Source organism: Castor canadensis, chromosome 4, assembly GCF_047511655.1.
Source record: "Castor canadensis chromosome 4, mCasCan1.hap1v2, whole genome shotgun sequence".
Lineage (NCBI taxonomy): Eukaryota > Metazoa > Chordata > Mammalia > Rodentia > Castoridae > Castor > Castor canadensis.
Window position 1 is genome coordinate 96,779,931 of NC_133389.1, and position 23,995 is coordinate 96,803,925.

The window sequence follows — 23,995 nt, forward strand, 5'->3', positions numbered from 1 at the left end:
TTCATGAAGACATTTACATTTACATAAAATAAGTAAACGTTTAATTGCAATATAATTTGGCAATTCCTATAATAAAGACATGTATAGGAGGTGAATGTTTAGTGCCAATTAAACTGTACTGACAAGATTTTTTGGTGGTCAAAAAAGAAAGGGACTAAGGTAGAATAAAGAAAATTAGAGGAGATAAATCAATTCGGGTTGTAATACACATATACCTGGAAATATCACAAGAAAACTCCCTGTGTAGTTACCTTTATCTCAAATAAACTGAAATGTCATCTTTTCATTTTATCTTCTCTCTTTTTTCTTCTAAAAATTGAAGAACAAGAGGGCAGAACAAGTCTTGCAGGGGAGGGGGGAGGGTTGGCACCTGTGGGTAGGGGAGTGGTGGGGAAAGGGATAAGTAAATGCAAAAATGATACCTGTTGAAACTATTCCAGGAATGGGGGGAGTGAAGGAGAATAGTAGAGGAGATGAATTCATGTATGATGTGTTTGATACATTCTAAGAACCTGTGTAAATGCTGCAATGTACCCCCATCTAGCACAACAATAAATGGAAAACAAAGAATATGAAGAAAGACTAAAAAAAAGGGGGGAGGGTTATCTAAGAAGGTAATGAAAAACTATGTTGGATTTTGTAGATTGGGAAAGGTAAGCTCAGTCTCACAGAGGAGAAAGATAGAAAGACATTTTTTTTGAGACCTGCTTATAGTTCAACTGGATAGGAACAAAAAGGGTAAGCAGATACTTAATAAACTAAAGGCTGAAAATGTAAATACAAGAGATAACAGACAGTACCTCATATGTAAGTCAAGAGAGTTTACAATATATCGTTTTGGATATGCAGCTTCTGAAATACCAAGAATAGATTTCATACTACTCTGGAAGCATTGTAGAAAGTGGGCTTTAATTAAAGAAGGGGTGGTGGTAGGAAAAATGGAATACTTGTTAACTTAATTTATATAGGAGCCTAATTCAGCCCACCAAAATTGTGAATAGGTAAAGATGAAACATTATTTAGGAGATAGAAGAGATATAACTTATTAACAGAATTTTATAAGGACTATAAGTGAAATGAAGAATGCTAGCAAAAGCCTATGGCTTCAGTGGTAGAATAAAAAGTAATGATAATAATAATAAAGAAAAATATTCTGACTAGAAATTTTAATGCTGCAATTAACATTACAAATGGTTTGTTCACTAAACCCATAGAAAAGATAGGTGTTCTTGTTAAGTGGACAAAAAAGAAAGAGCAGTCACATAGATGAAAGCATGATCTAATGAAGAAACTTATGAATATTATGATGGAATATTTGTGCTCAACCAGACATTGGATGTCTGTGACTATTAAAAGCCAGTGCGTAGTGCACATTCATTAAAACCATGAATAAATATCATGAGTCTGAACAAGTGACAAAAATTAATCACTGTATCAAAAAGGAGGAAAAATATCCATTATCCCCTGAAAAACTGCTTGGCTCACTTCAAAACTTTTGACAGTTATATCAATTTACTATTTAAGATTTTAATTGCGAGTTCACACTTCATAGGACAGATACTAATGGAGGTGAAAATAAAAAGTGAGTAGTGCTGAAGTGAGGGCCTATGCTTGAAATTCAAGAGAAAGCAGTGCTGTATCTATGTATTAATTATAATTTATGTATTATAAAGTACATTTGGAAATTTTAAAAATCTATATTCTTGGATTTTTGCCCTGAAGAAAAATGCTTGCATGATATGGATGACCATATTAATTTTGTCCATTATTTATAAAGGATTTTAAAAGTTTATTTTTATTCTTAAGTTAAAAAATAAAAATATGGCAGCTGCCTAGCAAGCATGAGGCTCTGAGTTCAAGCCCCAGTGCCACCAAAAAAAAAAAAAAACATAAAAATATGGGATACTGTGAAGTAAATATCAGTTACCATGAAAAATGTCATTAATAGACCAAATCAAATGACCAAGGATACATCTCTCTAAAATATGTCTTTCTCCATACCAAAAATACTCTAGTTCTCTCAAACTGTTTAGGTAGTGACTTTAATCAAACATATTCTCAAAACGTTATTTCACAAACAGTCCAAAATGTTTTCCATCCCCAGACATAAGAAGTTTCCTTATTTCTGCCAGAAACATGAAGCTATCATTATTCTAGCAAATGACAAAAAGCTAGATAGAATACAAAAGAGGAGAGATCAACCCTTTTATTTGAGTGCCTGGGATGTGCTTTCTACCATGTCCTGAACCAGTGAAGCTAGGTAGTGACGAGTGTCAAACCATGTCTACTTTCTTGGACCTTCTTCAAGGCTCTGTTGCCAAGGAGCAGTAGAGTGGATCGTGACCTTCTGTGCAAATTACTCAGTCTTGTGGTGATTTAAATTGATTTTCCATATCTTTAAATTCACAGATCCAAGAGGATCCCCTGCAGCAACTATAGACAATTGTGTGGTGTCACTATCATCATAACTAAGAAAGAAGAGCGACAGAGGCCAATAGGAGAAGGGTACCAGGAACTAGACAAAGGGTAAGTTTGAGAAAAATTAATTTAGAAGGTAACACATGTACAGGAAAGCAATGCTAGTCAACTCCCAGTATAGCTACCCTTATCTCAACTAGCAAAAACTCTTGGTCCTTTCTATTATTGCTTATACTCTCTCTTCAACAAAATTAGAGATAAGGGCAGAATAGTTTCTCCCTGGTAGCTAGTGGGGGAGAGGGGAGGAAGGGGAGGGGTAGAAATGACCCAAACATTGTATGCATATATGAATAAAAAAAAAAAAAGAAAGGAGAGGAATTTGGGACTTACTAAAATGATATATGAAGGATGGTAAAGAGGAGAAAAATAATGTTTTAAACCTATTCAAAGGAGGAAATGTTTTATCTAACCTTTATGCACAAAAATGACTGAGAATAAAACTGAGTTCAGTTTGCATCAAAGATATTTTCAGAAACTTCTTTGATTATTTACACATTTGAACACACAGGAGCATACAGTTTAAAATTACTTGAAGAAGAACATACAGCAATTTACTGAATCCTCGTCACTTCCATCTAGGCAGTCGTCATCACCGTCACATTTCCACCGAACTTGAATACAGTGTTTGTTTTTGCAGCGAAATTCTCCAGCTTTACATATGTGAGGTAGTACTTCTCCAGGATTAACTAGAGTTAAAAGATAAAAGTAATCCAAGGTATATGAACAAGGCTAACTAGATTCAGTTCATTAAAATGTTTATGTTTGGGGGTTTTTCTTCTATATTTCACACAAAAATGAGATCCTGCAGTATTCGTCTTTTTTTTGTCAAGCTATTTCACTTATCATAATATCATCCAGATTCACTCATAGGGCACAAGGAACAGGATCTCCTTTTTCAAGGCTGAAAAATATTTCATTGCATATATGTGCATATCCACACAGAGGCACACAATTTCTTACTTGAGTTCATAGGTTTGGGGTGTAGAGGGAAAGGGGGAGTTATAGAGCAAAGGTTGCAAAATTGAAGAGATACAGAGTGAATAAGTCTACACATTTAACAATCCAACATGAGTTCTACACTTATAATGTTGTAGCATACACTGGAAATGTTGCAGAGTAGTTTAGGTGCTCTTACCATATACACACAAAAGGGAATAAAGAGAAACGATGGATTTGCTAATTTATTTGGATATAACTACCAGCTCATCATGTATATAAAATATATGAAATTCCATTTAATATTGCATACACTAACTATACAAAGTAAAAGAAAATAATATCCCCTAATTTAAAATACTTTACTATCAAGGATATACAACACTCACATGGAATATGTAGTTTTCATTTTCATAATATTAAATAAAGTTTGATATGCTCTAACACAAAAAGTAAAAAAGGTGAGAGGGGAGATAAAGGAGAGAGGTAGAGGGGGTGAATTCACCTATGATATGTTTGATACATTGTAAGAACTTTTGTAAATGCTATAATGTACACCCACCCAACACAATAAAAGTAAATAAATAAAAAAGGAAATGTTATGAAACAAAATAGTTTCTCATTCTACTTTATAGAAAATATAAAAACAATTATACTGACAGACATCTTTGGAAATGAGAAAATTTTAAGTTTTTCTGTCAATAATCATGCTACTATGACTTAAGTATTTAGACAACTTGTCAACAAAATAGCAACAACAACAATAAAACACCACTTTCTGTTTTATTTGTATCTTTGCTTTTAAAGTGCTTTGATTCATTATCTCAGTTGATCATGATGATAACCTTAGGTATGACAAAGAATTTTAGTACATCCACCTTAAAGATAAGTAAACCAGGAATTAATAAAGTGAAAAGACAAAAAAATAGCGTGAGCTCTGATGGTTGGGTTTACTTTACTGGACTGCACATGGGAGAAAGGAAGTACTGCGTTAATCAAAACTCTCTCTGTATGTCTGTGGACTCTGCCGTGGTTTGTCTTCATATAATCCCTGCCTTCTAATCAAATGTTAGAACTTCAATTAATTGGGATTTATTCACAAATTGAAAGCTTGCTTTTGTCCTCTTTGAGTGGATTACTTAGAGTCTAGAAAGAGAAGGGAATATGTGGCAATAGATAAGATAAATAACTTATGTATTATGGATGATCTGAAAAAGACCTTGAATTGCCTCAAGCTGGATTATTGCTGCAAGACAAAAAAGGCAGTTTTTCCATTCCTGTTCTAATGGCTTTAAACTTTTTTCTGGATAACTGGTATAGGCTGATAAACTGTCATGAAACTTACACACTTTAATACCAAGTGATATCAAGAAAACACAGCCCTTTGCATAGTATATTCCCTGAATCTTTGTTACTCCCCACAGCAAAGAATGGAAGCTGGGCCGTGACTCTTGAGCAATGTTTACAGAAAATGGATTCAGAGCATGGCAAGCAAAGCAAAACAAGTGAGTTTGCCGGCTAGATACAAAAGACGACATCAACAGATGCAGACTGATTTAAGGTAAAAAACTGTCAGTTTAGTGAATAACATGCGCAGTTGGAACAAAGGTAACCCTGTATTTCTTTTGTCCCCTCTCAGTTAAGGTGACACTGGATTCATGGGCTGACAGTATTCTTCTTTCCTTAGTGACAAAACACCGAAGCAGCAATTGCTTTATGATGCCATTTTTTTAAGGTCACTTAAAGGCAAGCAAGAAAGTGTGGGGTGTGTGTGTGTTTGAAATCTCAAAGAAGAAACAATAAATCATAAAAACAGAGAGGGGAGATCATTTGGTCTCCTAATCAAAGCTAAGATGCTTTTTTACAGCAGCCATTTGGAGTGAGGATGGGAATCAAAACGATGTGGAAGTATATTCTGGCTGTCTGACCATCTCAAAGATCAAACTTTTCTCTCAAAATCTCTAGAACTGATCAATTATAACATAAAATATACCTTGTTTTAGGTTTTATGTCTGCTCAATTTGTCTCTGAGATCTTAGATATCAATTTTTCTTTTGAATCCACATATGTTTTTAAAATTTTTGTTTTGATTTTTTTGTACTTTAAAAATATGAGGGGATTGCATTGTGGTAATTCCATACCTGTGTACAGTGCACCTTGACAAATTTGCCCCTCCATTATATTACCATTCCCCCTCCCCCACTTCCGCCTTCTTTCAAACAGCACTTGGTGGGTGTGGAAATGGGTACTTAATGAATAATAGTTGAATATGTTTCTACTCTATGAATATTAATCTTATCAGTCAATAGTCCCCAATTTTTTTTGAAAACAACAAGTTCCAGGGGCACAGGAATCTGATTTAAGACCCATTCCCTCAACTCACTTTTAGCTGTAAGGTTTTCTACGGTCTTTATATAACTGGCTTCAAAGAAATAGTAAGGCAATTTTGTTGTTCCAAAGTCTGAGGATGAAACCTTCCCTCAAAATTGTTGGTATTGTACTGATAACAGTTGGTCTTCTTAAGAGCATTTGATCAAATACTCCAAATGGTTTTAAAGGATGATCAAAAAAATCCTCATGAAAGAGTGAAATTATTGTTGTTTCTGAATAATTACATCTGCATTAAAGAAACGATGCATAACTTCCAGGGAAAGACAGAATACTTGAGACTAATGATATTATAAAACTAAATAGTCCTTAAAATAATCAATTTAAGATAATTTAAGTCTATTTAGAATTCAAACGTTTTTTAGGTGCTTTTAGGTAACTATGGAATAAATGCCAATAAGCAGAATTTCCAAACTTGCTTCAAACGTAATTGCAAACATATATGTATAACCAGTTATTTTTAAATGTTTGCATTAACATAGATGGCAATTTAAAAAATGCTATTGTCTAAAGTTTCATTTTCATTATTCAAAGCAGGGTATACACAATTGTTTGGGAACCAGTAGAGCTAGCCTCCTGAGATAATTTCATCTTATTTACTGTTTCAGATATTAATCGCTATAGTGTTAATAATACATATCAGCATCACTAGTAACAACAGTTAACCATTGCTTATATCTGTAATAACAGATGTAATGAGATATATATATATATATATATATATATAATGTATATAAATGTCTTTGACTTTTAAAATTTTGTCTTCAATTTTTCTAAGCTGTATGGTATGTTGGATTTAGACATTTTCCACAGGGTTTCTGCACATCTTAAATCTGCTTTCAATCTTGATTTATTTTTTATGGATGTTGGTAAAGTATAGCTAACAGCTTTGAAAGGTAATAATAGTATATCCTGGGGCAAAGGGCAGGTTTCTTTTCCTTGATCAGGAGAGTATAGACAATGTTTCCCTCCACTAGAAATGTTGGATAGATTTTCTACCAGATTTCTTAAAAGACTGATAATTTCCTGAGCTCAGCATCTTTTGGTTGGAATAAAAACTCAATATATTTGCAGAATCTAATGGGCTTGCTGTGCATTTCTCCCAAATGACTTGAGTGGTAGGTCAAAGAGAACCAATATAAACACAAAAACTATGCCGCTGGCTGTGCCATGAGTGATAAAACCCTGTGTCTGATTTAGGAATCCTATGACATCAGGCAAACTCCACGATTCTCTTGCAGGTTAACCTGTTAGCTAGCAAGCAAGATGAAATCTCAGATCCTTTGCCAAACTTGACATGATAAAGGATTTTCTTTAGATACTGAGATTTGATTTCCAAAGTCTCCTAGGGCTTAAGGAATCATTTATTAGTTGATTCTGCTCTAATCTAATTCTTCCAGATGTGATGGGGTAGTTATGTCACAAAGAAACCATATTATCAATGTCAGCTACTAGGTTGACTCAGGATTCATGCTGATAGAAAAGAGGTAACTTTTCAGCTAGCAATATCCATGATCTAGGATACAACGTGACATATGATAATGCTTCTATGATGTCAGCTCAGAAGTTCAAAATGCATGGCCATTTATCCAGAACTGACATAACAATATGGAATATCATTTATCAGAGCAACCAAGCTAATAGCTATGTGATGGATGAACTTTTGAAAGAATTAATGATGTAATGCAACAATAATATTGAAACCAGGTAGCTCTTGTAAATATTAAATTTGCATTTTTTGTATATCTTATAAAAATTCCTATAAAGGATTTTCCAAAACTGAAGTCTCCACTTGAAGAGGTTCATTTATTTATTTTTTTTTTGATGATGGTAAGTAGGAGTTGAACTTAGAGCCTCATGCTTGTTAAGCAGGTGCTCTACCATTTCAGCCATGCTCCTAGCCTTTTTTGTTTTAGTTATTTTTTGGATAGCATGTCGTGCTTTTTGCTCAAGGATGGCCTTGAACCACAATCCTCCTATCTATGCTTCTCTCATACCTGGGATAACAGGCATGTACCACTATGCCTGAACTTGTGGAGATTCTTTTTTTTTTATGTTATCATTATTACACTTACTCACATGTGTATACATTGTTTGGGTTACCTCCTCCTGCCCCCAATGCCAGGCTGTGGAGATTCTTGAATGTAAGAAAGACAGTGTCACATACTACATACAGAACAGAATGATACCTAAAACAGATGTGGTCATAGAATTAATGCTTAAAATAATTTATTGCCTGACTTATTGGAATTAACACAGATGGCTTTTACTGAAGTAAGCAAGTCTATCTCTGGGGACTGTATAAATCAATTTCAGAAAACAACATCACTTCAACTGGCTCAGCAGCTAATTCTCTCCTTTTATCACCCAAGACCATAGATAATCTTAGTTTAATTTCAGCATAAGGACAGATATATAAATAGACAGATAGATAGGTAGATAAAGCTACCCCAATGCTCAAAAAAGCTCAAGGTAGTTAATGCTTCATGGGTATCATTTTGCTCCAGTGCTTTATGTGACTGTGCACAGAACTTGGGTGTTTGAGCACAGCTATAAATTGCTTTCAGCATATTAGCAAGTGCAGTAATTGTAAGATTTGTTTCAGAGTTTGCCTTGAACTATGAATTTGAAAATTGATGCAAAACCTATAATTCTATTGCAAAGATGACTTTTGATAAAAATATTACCATATGATCTCACCAATAAGAAACTGACAAAATAATAAATAATACTTTAATTTAACCAAGTTCAGAAAGAAAAATCACATGAATCATGACTTGCCTGGCATAGAACAGCTAGTTCTTGTACAGTCTGTGACACCTGATAGAGCAATGAAATCAGAAGGCCTATACTTGATTCTCCAAAACAGAGGCAGGGGAATATGTGTTCTACGTTTAATTTTTTTTCTTTGGTAAAAACTGACAGAGCAATTGCCGAAATTAATGTCCATGTCATAATGAAATAAAGGAAGAAACACTACTAATAAATTGTTTTATTTTACTTTAGTTTTGCATCATCTCATATTTTGATCTCAGCTTAGCAAATGAACTCAATATATGTTTGTAACCTAGGTTTGTGAAGTGTGCTTGAGAAAGTGCCTGTGTTTTAACTTTATTTCTCCTACTTCAAACCCAGTACAGTGGTTAATGCTAAACTAATTTCAGTCCCCTCCCTCATTTGATGATTTGTAATCAACTTATCAAAATTATAAGATAATCATAACAGCATTTGTCCCAGTACAAAAGATAAAATATTTTTCCTGCTGTTCTTCCATATCTCACATTAGGACAATTTATTGGTTTAACACAGTGTTTTTCTTCTTTTTGTTTCATATTGGGATTAGAGAATCTTTTATTGCCTCATTATTTGAGCACAGAAACATAAGGAACAAAAAGAAAGCAGAGATGTGGCTAATTGGATGCCTTTATAAAAGCTTGCTTACATGGGAAAATAATAAGAAAAATGCTATGGTTTTTGATTTTTCATCTTTAGAGCATAACAAGATGACCTTTCATTACATAGACAGTTCTACTAAGCAGTCAACCTAAGTGGTACATAATCTTCTGTGAATTCCTACACAAGGAGGACCATAAATATTCATCTGAAAAAAGGTTCTAAACTTTTTATTGCCTTAAACTTTTTACTACACATTAGATCTCATATATCCTAGAACATAAGCTTGTCACAGCTGAACAGATAAATGGTTCACAATGGTGGAGCACTGTTTCTGACAGTGGAATATATCTGGTGTTCTAGAAGGTGATAAAGGTCACAGAATACCATTGACACATGATTGTGCAATATTATCCCTCGGATAACCAGTATGTTGGCAAAGTTCAAATTGTTCCTCTGGGAGTAATGCATTTTGGAACAATGTGTCTTCTTCCAGACAACGAAAGAAGTGTTTAAAGAATTACTATTTTCTACTCCAGATAAAATATTCCTGCTAATTTATAAATAGTCATTATCACTTTTTGAAGCTTAATTTACTTTCTTTGGATAAATTTATGTCTTCAATAAATACTATTTTGTGATTCTCTTCAAAAAACGCTAAGAGAAATAGAAAATTTACTTAACAATTGCTCAATTATCTTCACACATGCTTCGCAGAGGTTGTAAATTCCAGGTTACCATGCTGCATCAGACATCCCTAGTTGTGAGAGGACAGACAAAATTCACAAGGACAAAGATTCTAGTTTGCTTTCATTCTTCATTCTTTCCAAGCAAAGCATTACTATTCACCCATAATCAATCCTGTAGCATGCCAATGTTTTTTCTGTTGTGTGCATGCCTTTTCTGGCACAGCTTTAAATTGTAGGTTCATTAAGAAAAGTATCCTTGATTTTTAGTGTGGCCTGACAATCTGCCAATGTGTTTTGTTCATTCGGAGTCAGAAACCAGGAAGATCATGTTTAAATGTAGCAACATCTCTCTGCTTTGCTTGTTAGACTCCGATTACATAGTTAATCTAGTTGACTCCCTCCACATGATTATAACATAGTTTGAATGAATTAGTGCTAATGAGAGGATAGTGGTGCACTGATACCTGTTTTGTACTATACTCTGCCATCATGAATTCCATCTATAGTCCACTTGCATATTAATTTTCTCATCCAAAAGCTAAGGCTAACATAACCTTGAAAAATTTACCATTAAATGAATAGGAACTGAAACAACTTATGTGAAAACACTTTGTGTCCTCAAGAAATGAGTTACTATGCCTGGCTTTTCTTAGTATGTTTCACGGGAACCTAGGGAAGCTGCACCCCATATTAAAAGACAAAGTAGAATTTTTATGAAATGCAGGAACAAATTCTGCAATAAGAATTCACTTGTGTTTGTTTAGGTAACATTTTTTAATGTGAGAAGTATAGACAAAATTATATCTTTTCCCTTTTATTACATTGAGGCTACCTTATCTATGAATTATAGAATTATAGATCCTAGAAAGAGGAAAAAGGGTTCAGAAAATTTTCCTCTTTTATCAAGTTTATAATCATGTGTATTTAATGAAAATAACAAATCTCCTACATCACCAGTATAATCAACATTGTGTATGCTATTTCATAACCACCCAAAGTAACCTAAATTTTATTTGCACAGGGATATCTAGTGATATTTTGTGTTATTTGGAAATAAATACTTCTTACATTTCTGTTATTTTTTTCACCCACAGTTAAGTCTGTCTGTCTGAATCATTCCAAATGCTACTAGAGTACATGCTCAGACAGATGTCATTTTAAGATATTTGTATTTCTGGTTTCTAAGAAACCAGTGAACATGTTTTGTTTTTGTGTGGTTTGGTAGTATGGAAGAAGAAAACTACATAAGACAGAATGCTGGATCAAAAGTCAGAGATGAAAAAGAAAGAGAAGCTGGTAGTCACTACTCGAGAACAACAATACTCAAAATCTGTCTGCATCTTTGGAAAACCCAAGAATATATCTCTGTGTTTGCTCTCCTATCATGGTATCAAAACACAGGTGAAGCTTGTGAAAATAAGTATGAAGGACAAACTTGATCAAATAGACAACATCTAACTATGAAAGGAAATAGCCAGGAAGGTATGTAGGTGAACAGTTAAAATATTCTTTCCATCAAAAGCTTTTACATGGAGGAGAGGAGAATCAATTACATTGACCTGGTCATTTGTAAAATGTGGCACAGGAGTGCTTTAGATGTGTCTATTGCAACTGCAGTTAGGGTTTCACATACTTTTTTCTCTCCTCTCTTGTAGGCTGACTCTGATGACTGGAGCTCTGAGCCTCCATGAGCCTGACATTCTACACCTCACCTGCAGTGTGGTAAGAAGACAAGCTTTAGACTTAGAACCTTAACCAAACTCTCATTTTTTGAGGCATTACAATGTCTACAGAGATAGGAGATTTATATAGTCACAATATATTGAAGTAATGATGTATAAGGAAATAAGAAATTTATATAAACAGTTACAATGTATTGAAGTAATGATGAAAATCCTGGCAAGATTTTACTGCTTTGATTATTTATAGTAGATGTGTATCTTTTTCTTCTATTTATCCCAGTTCATTTTAAAATTTCTGCTTATCTCAGTTGAGTTTTTATATTGATAATAATTTATTATAAATATTAACATATTGATAATGTTTTCCCTCTGATTTTACATTTTTCCTCTATTTTGTAATAATGTTATCCATCAAGTGACCAATATCTTTTCTTTTTAAAACATCTTTTCCATATGTATGCCAATATAGATATGCTAACTCAAAAGTAATTTGTAACTTTTTAATGGACCATAAGAATGAAGGAAACAGGAAATATAATTAGAAGGTAAATGATCCACATAATTGAAAGTAAGAAACTAATTAGAAATTTCCAAGCTTAAAATACCATCTAGATATTAGTATCTGATGAATATACCCCCAACTCAATTTCCATTACAATGACAAAGAAGAAAGTCGAAAACTTACAAGATCTCCAAGAGTTTGTTCTCCTAATTGTTCTATTGATAGTATTGTAACTTTTAATTTTTTAAGGCTGATAATGCTAGATTTAAGGATTAATTCAGGATCTCCTCTAAGTTATATTATTGGAAATCAATTAAACCTGTCCATCTTTAGGTAGGAAGACAGATCCTTCAGTGAAGAATGTAAGTCTGCACTTACTGAAAGAAAAAAGAAAGGGATAGAAAATGGAGATGCTGTCAGCAGCATGTCCCATAGTCCAGATAAAGTCTAGGGGTGAAAGTCCATAAAGCCTACGCTACATGTGTGTGTTGTGTGTGTGTGTGTGTGTGTGTGTGTATTTCATGTTTTCAAAATATCAGTCACTCATTTGAGTTTACAGAAAGTCTCATAGTATACCAGAAGAACAATGCTAAATGAATCTTTGACAGAAAATAGAATATTATATGATCAAAGTTGCAATCAAAGGCTAATTTTTACGTTGCCTCTAAACAACTAAGACAAAATTTAGCCTAGCAAGGAACTTGACAGAACTTAAGATGTCCAGGGACTGGTAGAGTGGCTCAAGTAGTAGAGCATCTGCTTAGCAAGAGTAAGGCCCTGAGTTCAAACTCCAGTACTGCAAAAAATAAACAGAATTTAAAATGTCCAAACACTTGCTTAAGTGTTTGAAGTTGGTAAAGCATGAGTCTTGAGAGGACTCTTCTCACAAGCAACAACAAAATGAGAATTAAGAAATATTACCACACAGAAAAGAAAGAGAAGCAACACCCTGGTGTCAAAGAAAAAAGTACTCTTCTTAGAATTATCCTCTGTGGAGATCATCTTATAGGCAATTAAAAAATTTTGTAACTGAAAAAAAATTTGCAAGAGAGATAAATTCATATTTGTGTTTTATAGTATATAATATCAGAACAAAATCAAATACTTGCAGAATTTTGAGGGGAAGTTTTGTTTGGCCCAGAATTAATACCAGGAAGAATTACTATTTATATATTAATACAAAAGAGAGGGCCAGCACAGTTGCTCAAGCCTGTATTTCCATTTACTTCAGAGATGGAAATAGCGAGGACTGCAGTCTGAAACCAACCCAGACAAAAATTTAGTGAGACCTCAACTCAATAAATAAGCTGAGCATGCTAGGTCACATCAGAATCCCAGCTAGAAATGAGGCAAAACTAAGAGGAACAGGGTCTGAGGTCAACCTCAGGCAAAAACACCAGACCTTAATGGAAAAATAAATAAATCCAAAAATGGGCTGGAGGCATGGCTCAAGTGGTAAAATGCCCAATAACCAAGTGTAAGGCCCAGAAATCAAACCCCAGTACAACCAAGAAACTAAAATGAGCAAACAAGACAAACGAGAGATATTTGCATAAGAACTTGACAATATATATTCTATATATTCTTCTTGAAGAGGTTACTTTAAAATATATCCCAACATCAGTGAGTATTAATAAATAAGTGATGGAGTCTTCAACATTTGAGTAGATAAACCACAACTAATGAAACTCTGTTCTTGATCTAAAATATTATAAAAAATTACAAAATTAATTAACAAACAACCCTGTTGGAGTAAATACATATATTTGTAGTGCTAGGGATTGAGCCAAGGGCCTCACACATAGGCAAGAACTCTTCCATAGAGCTATGTCTCCAGACAACTCTTCCCAAATTTTAAAAAGAACCTAATGATTCAAAATAATATTCTTGGTCAGAAATCAGAAATTATAAAAAGAAGGTGTGAAACTGAGGAAGATAAAGAGAGTATTAGAAAAGAAGCTAAATTGCTCATTTCAAATAATTGTGATTCAAAACAATAGTAATAGAATTTAGAAATGGCAGTATGATTCCAAATGCCTGAAGGACATGTAACACAAATTGCAGGTGAACCTTATGGCAAAATACAGAAGGAATTACAAACAGTAACGAGATAAGCAAATATCTGTAACAATGCATCATAAATATCACCAAGACAAATATAAAAAGGTAAACAATTTAAAAAGCAGTCATTACAATCATGTTTACATGAATAATTTCTTACATGATAAGATGCTGATGCTCTTATTAAGTTAAAATAAAGACAAAATAAATTATACTATATTATGAACCAAACTGAAAAACAGAATTATATTCAAGATCTTAGTCATGGGCCATGGGCATAGCTCAAGTGGTTGGGTACTTGCCTAGCAACTGTGAGGCCCTGGGTTCATTCCCCAATCACACATATAAATGTACACAAAAAGTACAGTCTCCAAAATGAAGTAATTTAGGGTTTAAATTCTGTAGGGTCGATAGGACTTTCCCTGCCTTTGTAGTAGAACTCAAGCCTAGGGACATCCAGAGTAGACTATGTCACCACCTGTCCTGGATTTCCAGTTTTCTAGCTGGAGAGCCTAAGATTCATGTGCTTTTTGGTCATTTGAATTTCTTCTTTTGAAAAAGTTCTATTTAGTTCACTTGCCCATTTCTTAATTGTTTCATTGATGTTAGGAGAGTTTAATTTCATAAGTTCCCTATATATTCTGGTTATCAGTCCCTTGTCTAATGTATAGCTGGCAAATATTTTCTCCCATTCTGTGGGTGGTCTCCTCAGTTTAGAGACAATTTCTTTTGTTGTCCAGAAGCTTTTTAATTTTATGAAGTCTCATTTATTCATCCTTTCTCTTAGTTGCTGGGCTGCTGGGTTCTATAATAAGTGTATTGCTTACATCTATTTGTTCCAGAGTGTTTCCTGCTCCTTCCTGTAGTAACTTCAGAGTTTCAGGTCTGATATTTAGGTCCTTGATCCATTTTGAGTTGATACTAGTACAGGGTGATAGACATGGATCTAGTTTTAGTTTCTTGCAGATGGATAACCACTTTTCCCAGCAACATTTGTTGAAGAGGCTGTCTTTTCTCCATCATGTATTTTTGACACCTTTGTCAAAAATGAGGTGGGTATAGTTGTGTGGATTCATATCTGGGTCCTCTATTCTGCTCCACTGATCTTCATGTCTGTTTTTGTGCTAGTACCATGCTGTTTTTATTGCTATGGCTTTGTAATATAGCTTGAAGTCAGGTATGGTGATACCTCCAGTGTTGTTGTTTTTGCTAAGTATTGCCTTGGCTATTCGTGGTTTCTTGTGTTTCCAAATGAATTTTAGGGTAGATTTTTCAATCTCTGTAACGAATGTCATCGGGATTTTGATTGGAATTGCATTAAACATGTAGACTTCTTTTACACAAGGGAATTTTACTCAGCCACTAAGAAGAATGAAATCTTATCATTTGCAGGTAAATGGATGGAACTGGAGAACATCATTCTGAGTGAGGTTAGCCAGGCTCAGAGGACCAAAAATCGTATGTTCTCCCTCATATGCGGTCTTTAGATATAGGGCAAATGCAGCAATGTGGTTGGACTTGGATCATATGACATGGGGAGAACACATATGGGAGATATAGGAATAGGTAGAAAACCCAAAACATGAAAGCATTTGATGTCCCCACTCCAGAGGAACTAATACAGAAACCTTAAAGTGACAGAGATTAACATGAGAAGGGGATCAGGAACCAGTGTAAAGATCAGTTAGAGATGAATCAACATGGTTTGTAACACATGTGTACACAAAAGCAACGGTAGGAATATTTCTGTATAACTATTCTTAACTACTAAAAATGCTTTGTCTTCTTTATTATGCTTATGTCTTTTCTTCAACAAAATTAGACAGAAGGGCAGAACATGTTCTGCCTGGAAGTAGGGGGGCAGTGGGGAGAAATGACTCAAAAAGAAATGGATTCATAGTCTAGTTATAATTATATCTAATTATCTGAATTTCTCTTTCCAGGCTTGACTTTAATTCCTTTGATTTCATTGGAATCTAATCTTCAGAAAGAGCCCTATTAATAATGAACATAATAAGAAAAGAAACTTACATGTGCAGGTTGTCCCATTTTCATCCAAAAGTTGATTATCAGCACAAGCACACACTCGACCTGCTGGAATGGCCAAGCAAAGTGTGCTACATCCCCCATTATTCACACGACACATGTTGTCACCTTCAAAAGGAGAGAAGTCAATATGTCAGACAGAGAACTTTGATACTCTGTTTCCAACCAAATTTATCCAGTTCAGGTTTCCCTCTTCTTCTCCCTCACCCTCCTCCCCTTTCCCCTGATTCTTCTTTTTGTGAGCTAGGGTTTCTCTGTGTAGCCCAGGTTGGCTTCAAACTGAAGATTCTCTTGCCTCAGTTTTCTAAGAGTTGGAACTATAACATGTATTGTCAGTATCAGTTTCAGGTTCATGATCTTTCTAGGAGATGTACATATGGATACATATGTGCGTATATATGTACTATACATATTATATACTCACTAATGTAGTCAAGATTTCTGCTGAATTAAAATGAAATTCAGAAATATTTGAACATTTATGATGCTTTGATAGATCAGAGAAATTTTCACGCTTACTGAAGAAAGAGGTCTGTGTGCAGCTAAGTACAAGGAGAGAGGGGAAAGAGGACAGAATTGGGGCTGTCTCAGGCAATTTCCCAAATTAGGCCTAGTGCATTCAAGTTGGAGTCTTTGGAAAGAAGACCACTGGGTTTTGGAATATGGCTTAGGATTCCCAGTGAATAGAAAGTGAACAAGCACTGGGGACAGGAGTAAGATAGTCTTCTCCTTGGGAGCAGAGTATATTGGTGTGTCCATGAGCAGCAGTTTCCATGAAGTACAGGATATCTGCAATCCTAAAGAGCAGCATGGCAAAGAGCTCTCCCAGGTAACCTCAAGAGCAGATGAGCTGATGAGACACACTCCAATGAAGTGGGCATGAGAGGAAATTCATAAAGGTATTCATGAGGGTATGTGAGAAACCATGGGAGATGATAAAATCAAGTAAATGTTTGAGAAGGCTGGAGCTCATGATATATAAGGTGCAGGTAACAGTCAGTGCAGAATTAGATAATAACAACTATGTTTTTAATTTTTATTTGTTTTTTTTGGTGGGACTGGGATTTGAACACAGAACTGTGTGCTTGCAAAGCAAGTGCTCTACTGCTTGAGTTACATATCCAGTCCATTTTCTTCTGGTTATTTTGACAATGGGGTCTTGTGAAATATTTTCCCTAGGCTGGCCTTGTTCTCTAGTCCTCCTGACTTCAACCTCCCAAATAGCTAGAATTACAGGTGTGAGCCACAGGTGCCAGGCTAGGTAATCAAACTTTGATATCATTTATTCCTACAGATTGGAAAGGCAATTAAGAAAATGTATTTACTTAGTTATACAGACGATGTATTTACTTAGTTATACTGATATTACAAAGAACTCTATGACACTGGCTATCCAGTTGGCAGTGCAATTATTAGGGTCATCTTATAACTATGCTGCATTTTTCAAAGTATCAATAAGTAAATACCAGAAGATCTTACTCTAATATTAAAAATAAAGAGGCTCTAATTACTTGGGGCCATACAACAAGATAATAAAATTATTAAGATTTTATTGAAGTTGAAGTACAAGTGCCAAAAATGTGACTGCAGTGAGAGACTAGCTTATTATGCTGATGTCCTCAGCATAATGGCTGTGTGAGAATAATAAGAGAGGGGTGAAAAAAGCCCTCTAAACTGGTCCTGTGTGTAATAAATATTCAATGCATTCCCATAAATTATCATTGTGTGCTCACAGATCAGAAGTAGTGATCTAAAGTATATTATCATTTCTTTTCATTATTCTGGGAAGTAAATTTAATTTGCTGTTTACAAAAAATAAAACACACTAGAAAGCTAAGACAACTAACAATTCAAATTATAGCATCAATTTTTGATCTCAGAGGGTAAAATTAAAGATAGTTTAGGCTTTTTAAACAGAAAATGCAGAAATGTTGTAAGTCGCGTCCAGCTATGGTGGTGTTTATTCTAAGAATGTAGGATAAAAATGCAGTACTTCCTAGGACACTAAGGTGCTCTGTCTGTGTTGTGAACATTGAGTGCAGTAGTAAACTATATTCAATATTTTGGTAACAACCACATTTTAGAAAATTAGAATTAATTAAAAATATGTACAGAAAAATATGATGAATTAAAACTGTAAGAAATAAGAGATTACTGACTATAATATATCAGTGCATATTTTGTTTATGAAAATGTATATTAAATATCAGATTCTTTAAATCAATAACATGGTTCATACTTATATTCTCATTGAACATGAATTGTATTTATAAATAAATCACCAATATTCAAACTTTGAAAAATATTCCCTCTGTGAATAGCATATATTTAAAAAGAGGAATCAGTATTTGTACTGTTATGATAGAAATCTGCAATCTAAATTAATGTGAACAATTCCATAACTCTCATCATAAGTGCTTAAGTCTTTTTATTCTACAGTGTCCCAATATATTTTTGAATTTCACTATGGAATGTATTCCAGATAGAATTCATGTGATAGTGTTAGTTGAATTGTGGTAGCTTGCGAACTAATATAAAATATCTCTAAATCATGATTAAGTAACTGCTTTTCAAACATGGGGATAAAAAGATACATAAATGTAAATGGAAAGGCTTATTAATATTTTAATAGTCACATTATGAAAAATCCATAATGCATCAATCTCAGAGCTCATTGCATTACACATATTTTTATTTAATTTAATTTTTATAATAAAATTATGTTTGAATTTATTTCATTTGCAAGCAAGACTAATGAATATCTAAGGATCTAGATGACTTTTCTAATGTCTAAAAATAAGAAATGATGCTACTAAAATTATTTAAGACTAGGTGATTTCATTATTATCATTTTAATGAAAATTATTATCATTATTTTATTTTAAAAATAAGGATTTTCTGACTCTAAAATTCATGTTCTTTAATTTATTTACATAAAATAAAACAAAGTTAGATCAACATAAGAGAGAAAACACAGTAAAAACTACATAGTTCTAGGTTAATTTACTTTGGAAGTACTTTAAATAAATTCAAATATGTAAGGAAAGCACATGAACAACAACTTTTGAAATCTATCGAGAGATTGGGCTGTCTGGGCTAAAACCTTTTTCTTTTACTCCCAATTTTGTATCTATCACAAGTAGAATTATTGTCTACCAATGCCTGGTTGAATGAGTAAAACGTCTAGTCAGCAACTTGAAGGACAGCAACAATAGTTTGGATGTTAGGTACAAACTCCAAGTGTGTGAATTGATATGGCAATTTTAGCAAAATGGAGGGCTTGCCATTTTCTATATAAGTGTACACATGTACTCAATGTATGTACTTTGCACTTCAGACAAGATTTTTTAAAAGTATATTACAACTTCAACAGACATTAATTAGGACATGTATGACACATGAAAACATGTCACAAGTCTACATTAATTAATGTCTCTAGACCCAATAATTTAACTTTTGATAATAAAGTTTATAGTTCTGCCAAATGGCAGAACATACAGACCACCATAAAGTATTGCACTGCTTAACTTTTCCCTTTTGTCTGATGTTGTTTTTAATAGTGGAAAGAAGGAATCCTGTTTTCTTAAGCTTCTGGACTTATAAAGTCCAAGATTGTGTAGTCAAGACTGTTCAGTGTTTTATCAAATGTGAAGTTCTCTGCATCTAATGTGAAACACATAAACCCTATAGGCATTTTCTTTGTTCTACTCAATGCACTGCTATCCAATTCTGTAATTTAGATGAGACACAGGATACTGTGTTTACTCCAAAAGTTGTATAAAGACTAGCAAAATGGAATGCTGAAGCCAGATGATCATGCATTTAATCTGGAAAAGTTTCAGAAGATCCAACAGCATGGTGTCAATCTGAAGAAAAGATAAAATGCTTCTTATCTTCCCTTTTCTCAGAATTATAAACTCATTGAGACTGTGTCACATTTAACTTGTGTTGAATCTATTTAATTCATCAATGACATTTAAAAGGAACAATTTCTAAGGAAAAGGGAAATGGAAAATGTATATATATATATATTGATTATTATGATGACATCCATGGAAACTAATGATTGGGAAGGTTGAGGGAATAAGAATCCTGCAAACAAAATCTTACTGGAGATGAGAGTAGTTCCTACTCATAGTTTTGCCTCCACTTCAATATAGACAAGTTACAACAGTGCTATAGGAAAGAAGCAAGGTTAGCATTAATTTAACAAGCTTCTTGTTAATTTAACAGGAAATCTTACTTTTTGATTTAGCCCTGCAACTGTCTCTATATTTCATTTCCTATGCACAATCATACCTTATGCTATCCCAAATACTTTCATTTTCATTCTGCTTAAAGATAATTTAGTGTTGTATTAACTATTGATATTTAGCATTCTATGCATTTCTATTGTTTCATACAATTGCATTTGTATCTCAATGAAACAATTTAAATATACTAGGAAAAACATGTAACTCTGGAATGAGATATTTTGCTTTAAGATAAATAATGTTGTTGAAATATTTTCAAAAACTCTTGTTGCTACATAACTTTCTATTGTCAACATAAACACTAGAAAACTGAAGGCATAACTTACTCATTATAAATTTATTGAAATGTATGCTCATTAAATTTTTATCATGACATCTTCATAAAAAAGAAATATGACTATTTAGACTAAAAAAAACCTACCACATACTTTGTGGTAGATTTTAGAAACTAAACTGTTTTCTTTGTTAAATATTTGAGCTATGAATCATGCTAATTGTGGTGGCATAATAAATATTAGTAAATCTTGAAGATAAATCATATAACAATATTATCTGATTTTAATAAGGCATGAATATTATGTTAAATTGTTATACTTTTAAATCATCTAAAATAATTACATGTTTAAATATACACAGAACCTAATCTGATAAATATCCTAATGCACATTTCACATAACATTCTTTAAGTCTTTTCAAACTAAAGTTTTTCTTACTGCTTGTAAACAGTAAGAAAAGTACTGTGTACTTTTTGATGACAGAGACTTTTATTTTTGCTTAAAATTTCTAACAGCACACTTCAGTGAAGATGACACAAAATGGCAGTGTATGGAAAAAGCTTTGAACTTTACTCAAACAGAATCCCCAGAGTTACTCAATCAGGCTACTTAGAACAGTAAGGAATCCATTTTTGTGGTAATGGTGTCTAAGATTTGATTGACTTTAAAGTGAGTTAGATATCTTTTATCATAAAACTAGCAACAATGTCAAAATAAAGCCTTTTAAAACTACTGTAAAGTATTATTACGTGTGAAACTCAGAAGTAATTTTATTTTAGTTGTAATACCTTGTTGCTTTCGTGGATCATAGATCTGAAGCCCAAACAGGGGTGGTCTTTCATGTCTCAGTAATGTCACCTCACTTGTTATCAAATCTAATTGAAAAATGGAGCCATTCATATAATCTGTCCAGAACACATAATTCCCATGATGTGACAATCCAAAAGGATGGTTCAACTCTTTCCCGCTATAAACAATCTGTAAAATATAAGCACATTGTGAAAAATCGGAACTGACCTGTAGAAACAACTAGAGGAAACGATATTCAAATAAGCATATGAGATACAATTTCACTAATATCTTAACTCATATTTTCTTCCAGTAGACTTGAGAAATGGTTTTTACAATGTGAGCATATTTTTCTGTTTTTATGGCATACTGTTTGAAGGAGACCATTTACTGTTTATCCATTTAAATTTTTTCAGCAATCACACTGCTAATAGGTCAAGAATTCAAACATTAAATGACTTTGCTAAACTTTTAGATAGAAACTAATCTGAACACACACACACACACATACACACACTACAGTATTGCCTATCAAATGGTCAAATGAAACAAAATGTTTGAATGGCAATGGGAGAGAAAGGGATCCTTCTAGGTAACGGAGCCAATGAAATGTAAAGAAATCTAAGAGTTAATTAAAAAGAAGGTAAAGAATTATTTTAAAACATGGTCACATTTATCAGTACTACGTAGATGAGGCTCACTAACAAATTCAAAGTTTTATTATCTTGATAGATTGACTTATATTCCACTTATATTTCTTTGTTGCCTAAATGGAAGAATCATGTAATAAACATTCTAGCCCTATTTCACATGTGATTGTAGAAGGGAAATAAATAATATTGCAAATAAGGATACTGCTTTTTCACCTTTGATCATTCATAAAACTATCTGATGTGCAATGTAAGAAAGCATTTTTATTCACTTAGTTTAATATTAGAGAATTGAAGTTATCTATATAATTAAGCAATCAAAAATCAAATTTTGCCCTTTTTAATTCTTCATGTCATATTTGAAACATAATTCAGGCTAAATGTGTTGACCATGAAAAACATTAATATATTATATACCTACTAATATCTTAAAAGGAATAACAAATGGTTAGTTGGCACCTGTTATATATATGACATAAGTTGTAATGCCAACTTTCTTATCTATAAGGAAAAAATATTCAGAGCACTCTTAGAGTCAACCGATGACTGAAATAGTTTCAATAGACTAGAGTACTATTTATTTCTCAATCAGAATCCATAATGAACAGGCTTACTCAATTGGCACTCTTCTATTCCAAAAGGGAAGGAAATGTAATGCCAAAGGAAATATTTTGGCAATTTCTAAAATTACATTTCTCCATTCACTAACATTTTAAGTCAGTTCATGGTGTTATGTGTGGTAGGTAATTAATAAATGAAATAAACAGGTGATGTTTTGCCAACTATCCCTCTGTCTTACATTTAATTGTATCATTCTAAATCATTTTACAATAGTTCTTGCAAAAGAAAACAGTAACTAACATACCAATATTCCTAAAGTTCAGTTCATTCCTGTTATGTATTACAATTTTAGTAAAACAAAATTGTTTATTCAAACATATGCAATGTAATTACTTTCTTATAATGCATACATTAAATCTCACCTACAAATAGCAAACATATTTGAATAGAATCAGGTTGCTAAATCACAGAAAATTCATCAATAATGTAGAAAAACTGCATTTCAGACAGCTCTGATATCCAGAGAGCTTCTGTTAAAAACCCCACAAATCCTGACATACCACAGTGAGCAGGGCCTGGTCTCCTAGAGGCAAGTGCCAGCTGCAACACTTAATGCTCAGCCTCCTTTAGCCACCCCACAGAGACTATTGGCAGTCACCTCAGAGGGGTAAAAATAAACTTCAAAGTATTTTTAACACAACACAACAAGGCATTCTGAAAGAAGAAGCCTGTGGGGTAAAAGCAGCAGCATTTGTCTTTTACCTTCCTGTGAGTTCCATTCAAAAACACTTTTTCGATATGATCATAATAGGCATCACACCAGTATAATGTGTTGGTGCGAAAGTCCAGAGTTAAACCATTTGGCCACAGCATCTTTGAAGTTACAAAAATCTGTCGGTTGAAGCCATCCATCCAAGCCTTCTCGATCCTTCCCACGCTGTCATCTATTTCATCTTCCTCCCAGTCTGTCCAATACATCCAACTAGGACATTAAAAACAGGAGCACAAACATGTCATTTTAACCAGTCACCATATAGATAGATACTCCCTCATATTTGGCAGTTGCATAAAACCTATTACATTCTGATATGTTCTAAATAGATGCTTATCTGTGGGAACAAGGGTGCAGCTGTGATGCTAAGGGAAGAAATGATTTGTTTGGCGGGACCAGCCCTTTTAAAATCGTTACAGAGAACCTTCTACCACCACAATCACACCTAATTATCCCAGTGCATTAATGAGCCTGATATAAGTGTCAAATGTCTAGTTCTTTGGTGTTGATATCAAGTCTG

The 23,995-nt window shown here is 33.5% G+C and overlaps 1 protein-coding gene across 6 annotated transcripts in view; it reads right to left on the reverse strand.

Annotated features, from left to right (window-relative positions):
* Lrp1b (LDL receptor related protein 1B) overlaps window positions 1-23,995 on the reverse strand; it is a 1,877,349-nt gene that overhangs the window by 719,559 nt on the left and 1,133,795 nt on the right. For all 6 annotated transcript variants that reach the window (XR_012447185.1, XM_074070662.1, XM_074070660.1 and 3 more), the window contains 4 exons: window positions 23,466-23,685; window positions 21,492-21,681; window positions 16,161-16,283; window positions 3,024-3,164 (listed from right to left, as the gene is read on the reverse strand). Coding sequence is in view for 5 of the 6 variants with exons in the window: in XM_074070662.1 (XP_073926763.1) it covers window positions 3,024-3,164; window positions 16,161-16,283; window positions 21,492-21,681; window positions 23,466-23,685 (674 nt within the window). In the remaining variant the exon portion in view is untranslated. The remainder of the gene's footprint in view (window positions 1-3,023; window positions 3,165-16,160; window positions 16,284-21,491; window positions 21,682-23,465; window positions 23,686-23,995) is intronic.